Source organism: Eriocheir sinensis, chromosome 31 (assembly GCF_024679095.1).
Source record: "Eriocheir sinensis breed Jianghai 21 chromosome 31, ASM2467909v1, whole genome shotgun sequence".
NCBI lineage: Eukaryota > Metazoa > Arthropoda > Malacostraca > Decapoda > Varunidae > Eriocheir > Eriocheir sinensis.
The window spans coordinates 15,492,671-15,496,762 of record NC_066539.1 but is presented as its reverse complement, the minus strand read 5'-3'; the positions used below and the strand labels follow the sequence as shown (position 1 = coordinate 15,496,762).

The 4,092-nt window shown below is 42.8% G+C and overlaps 1 protein-coding gene across 2 annotated transcripts in view; it reads left to right on the top strand.

Annotated features, from left to right (window-relative positions):
* Window positions 1–777: 777 nt before the first annotated feature.
* LOC127005950 (ral guanine nucleotide dissociation stimulator-like) overlaps window positions 778–4,092 on the top strand; it is a 62,207-nt gene continuing 58,892 nt past the window's right edge. Inside the window, exon 1 of one of the 2 annotated variants that reach the window (XM_050875402.1) lies at window positions 778–941. In XM_050875402.1, the coding sequence (XP_050731359.1) occupies window positions 930–941 (12 nt within the window). In that variant the 5' untranslated portion in view covers window positions 778–929. Of the gene's footprint in view, window positions 942–3,693; window positions 3,796–4,092 lie in introns of those variants that run through there. The other variant, XM_050875395.1, reaches the window with a different exon arrangement.

The window sequence follows — 4,092 nt, the reverse complement described above, 5'->3', positions numbered from 1 at the left end:
ACAAAAATTAATAAACTAAATTCATCTTCCTCTCTGACTGCAAGAATATTGATGTTTCTAATCAATGACTCTTCCCCGTAGCCTGTCTTATTCAATTTGTAGTAGGCGTTTTGACCTCAGAGAAGAGAGGGTTGGAGTAGCCTTATAAGCCTGAGAAGAGAGTAGGAAAGGTTTGGTTCTTGATAGCATAACAGGGCTGTCATTATACTGTTATGTTTGCTCGCCATTATTGGAACCTTCACCTGGCAGGTGGGAGGAGTACCTGGCAGATCCTGGAATCGGTACGGAAATTTTAGTTCTTATGTATAATTCCCCGTTTATGTCTGATATAACAATGAAAAAAGCAAGTTAGTATTATGAAGGCTGCCATAGAACAACCTAGACACTGTTACGGGGTTTTATTTCCGTTTAATATTCGTTTATTCAAGCAATTTATTATAATACTTTATTTCCGACAATATCCCGCAATATCCCTTGGGCAGAGCAAGCACACTGGTATGGCACTATATTTTTAACCCTGTACATTGGTCTACAGTGAATAAAACAAATATTCGGATAAAAATGGCAAGAAATTAGTTAGAATGAAGTAATATCCGATACTTCATTTCCGACAATATCCCTTGAGTAGAGGAAATACACAAACATGCTACTATATTTCCATCCCTGTACATTGGTTTACACTGAATAAAACAAAGCATAGTCGAGAAAACGATGAGAGATTAGTTAAAAGTCGAAAATACGTCCGGTGGTGAAGACTGTCCGAAGTGTGAGGCAGGCAACCCGCAACAGGTGTAGGGGCTGAGGGGGGACGATGCCAACTCAGGTGTTTAGGACATATTTTTGTTTAGCGCGGGACCCCGAGTAGCCCTTGGGTCACCATACGCCAGAGGAATGAAGAGAAGGACAGGAACCAGACGAGGGAGAGGAGAATGACAACAGAGGTAAGTGGAAAGCATGAGAATTGATGTATAGTAGCTTGCTGAGGGAAAGAGTTCTTGGTTTGCCATTTTCACTCCGATCGTCAACTATAATGTTTTGTTTTCCTCTCTCTTTTTCTTCTCTCTCATTTCTTTGTCTCCTCCGTACGTTGACATATCCCTAGAGTACTAAGCACGAGTCTAAGGAGGGAAGCATTATATTATTGATGTATAGCTTGATGGGGGAGAGTTCTTAGTTAGGCATTTTCACCCCGATCGTCACCTATATTGTTTTGATTTCCCTTCTCTCATTTCACTCTCTTATCTCTTTGTCTTCTCCGTACGTCGTCACATGCCTTACATACTAAAAATGTGAGTCTACGAAGGGAAAATCTACTCCAGGAACAGTTCATAACAAAAGTGTTCATCAGTGAGGAGAGTTTCACTTTTTTTCGCGGCCAAGAACCGTAATATCCACCTTGCCTGCCTCCCGCGTTTGTTTGGTTGTTGGCTACGAGAGTCATCTTCACCTCTCTTTGCCTTACCATTACTTAGGCTTACGTTATTCCCTAGGGCAGTGTCCCCGCCTGGATGCCTTCTTGCCCGTCGTCGGAATCTCTCGGCGCCAAAGTTACCGTGACAAATTATCACGAAAACTGAACCAAGTTGAATGGCCATTAGATGAGTGATAACATTCTTAGCGCCAGGCAGGAAAGGAAGAGTGGATAAGGGGAACCATGAATGGGATGATGCCATGATTGAGGGTCGGTGGGAAAAGACTGAGTGAATTTAAAAGTAGGAAATAAATAAGGATGTCAAATTGTCAGGTGTCGTAGAACAGCAGGATCGTTTATTCCCAATTTTCGTGATAGCAGGCACTCAGCTAGACACTCAGGACATTGGAGGCTTAGATCAGTGTCATATGGAACCACAACGACTAATAAATAGTGACCCAGGCGCCAACTCTACGTGGGTTTGTGAGCGTGCTCCTCTGGAATTTTTTTTTACTCTTCGATGACATTTCCTTTCATCTGAAGGCAATCAAAAGGAGAAAGCAAACGGTCTAGAATTACTGCAAATTAATTCCTGAAAACATTCGGGGCTAGACAAAAAAAAAAAAAAAATCGCCCCGGAAACTCACACTTATGGCAGGAATTTGATCAGCACTTTGCGATTAACATTAAAAAAAAAAAGTAATTACCATAGCCTTATAATTGTTGACACACACACACACACACACACACACACACACACACACACACACACACACACACACATACAGTCACACAAGAGCAGGGAAGACTACATGAAAAGGCTATAAAAAAGCAAATATCAAACAACGAGAATGCTGATTAGAATGAAAGCTAGGAATTAGTCAGTCAACCTGGGATAGTGGTGCATTAAAGCTAATGATGGATATTATCATACAATTATTCTTTACATCGTGTGACTAATCATGGAATGTCTTATTATTGTGCCGAGGGAATTCACCACCGCGGCGTGAACTTGTAAAAATGAGAATTATCATGACAAAGAAGTAATGATTGCGCTCAAGGAGATTTATATAGTTTTTGGTACCACTGAGAGAAAGAGAGAGAGAGAGAGAGAGAGAGAGAGAGAGAGAGAGAGAGAGAGAGAGAGAGAGAGAGAGAGAGAGAGAGAGAGAGAGAGAGTTGTATAGCTAAGGTGTTGATTTTAGAGAGAATTGTAAATTTACCAATAAGTTTTCTTTTGGTTTATCTTTTTGTTTGCTTCTTTGCGCGTTTTAATTTACCCAAGGTTGCTTCATTTACTGTAGAAAAAGGTGGTACAAAACTATCACAGTATTTTCTTCATAGTTGTTACCGTGTTGATTTCAGAGAGAGGATGATAAATTTACCAACAGGCTTTTCTGGCTTATCCCAAACGTGTCACAAATAACAACAACAGCGGCAACAAAAGTAGACACCCTCCCTCTAAGCCGGCTTAACCACGGCCTTGGCTTAACCTGCTATTCACACCCTTAAGCCGGAGATGAATGACCGTCTCACGCACGAACACTATAGGGGAGGAAGTTAAGCCAGGTGTGTAGATGCTAAGTCAGGTGTCAGTCAGTCAGGCAGTCAGTCAGTCAGCGCACCACATATGTCCTTCAGTATAGGCTGCATTCCGTGACGAGTGGCAGAACTCACCTCCACCAGCTCTGTTCATCACACGTTATTACAGCAGGAGTGTGAAGCGTGTGTGTGTGTGCGTTGTCAGGTGTCAAGTCAGCTCACCATATACTTCAGGCTTCGGTATAGTCTGCACTCCTTAATGTGTGGGAGAGCTCAGCAATACCAGCTCAGTTTATCGCACGTTATAACAGTAGGTGTGTGAAGTGTTTGAGTGTGTGCTAAGTCGGGTGTCAGTCAGTCAGTCAGTCAGCTCACCAGAATGGGCTCCTGTGTAGACTCCATCCCGTAATGTGCGGCAGAGATCACCACCACCACCAGCTCATTTGATCACACATTACATAAGCAGAAGCGAAAAGTGTTTGTGAGTGTGCGCTGTCACGTGTCAGGCAGTCGGCTCTCCACACATTTGCTCCGGTAGCCTATAAGCTGCATACCGTATAATGTGGGAGAACTTACCACCATCACCTCAGTTCACGCGTTATAACACTGTCAACGTGAAGTGTCTGTGTCTGTCAGTGAGTGTCCGTGTGTCCACTCCCTTTCCTCCTATCACGACGCAGCGGCGAGATGCGTTATCTGTCTGTGCAAGTGTCCCGATAAGACGAGAACTGACCAGCGATGCCATTCAAACAGTCATGAAGGGCCCCAAAGTGACCCATAAGATTCTCTCCTCTGGTAGTTTACGCTGGAAAAACAGGATATGCAGGCGTTGTTCACTCTCTGTAAGTATACCCATTACCTCGTTGTTGTCATGTGATTATGTTGTAATACTAATGACATGTGTATATTATCTTCGTGTGTGATAGAAGTGTCGTGATAATATGAGGTACTGAGTGTTTTGGCGTGACGACAGTGTGAATGAAAACAGGTAACTTCTTTTGATTGCATGCATAGCGAGTAAGGATAAGGAAGAAGATAATTACGCTCATCACCTTATTTTACTGTTGATTGTCCCTGATATGTGTGGTGGCAAGTACACGGACGGCACGAGTTTTGCTTTGACGATCCCGTGATAATAC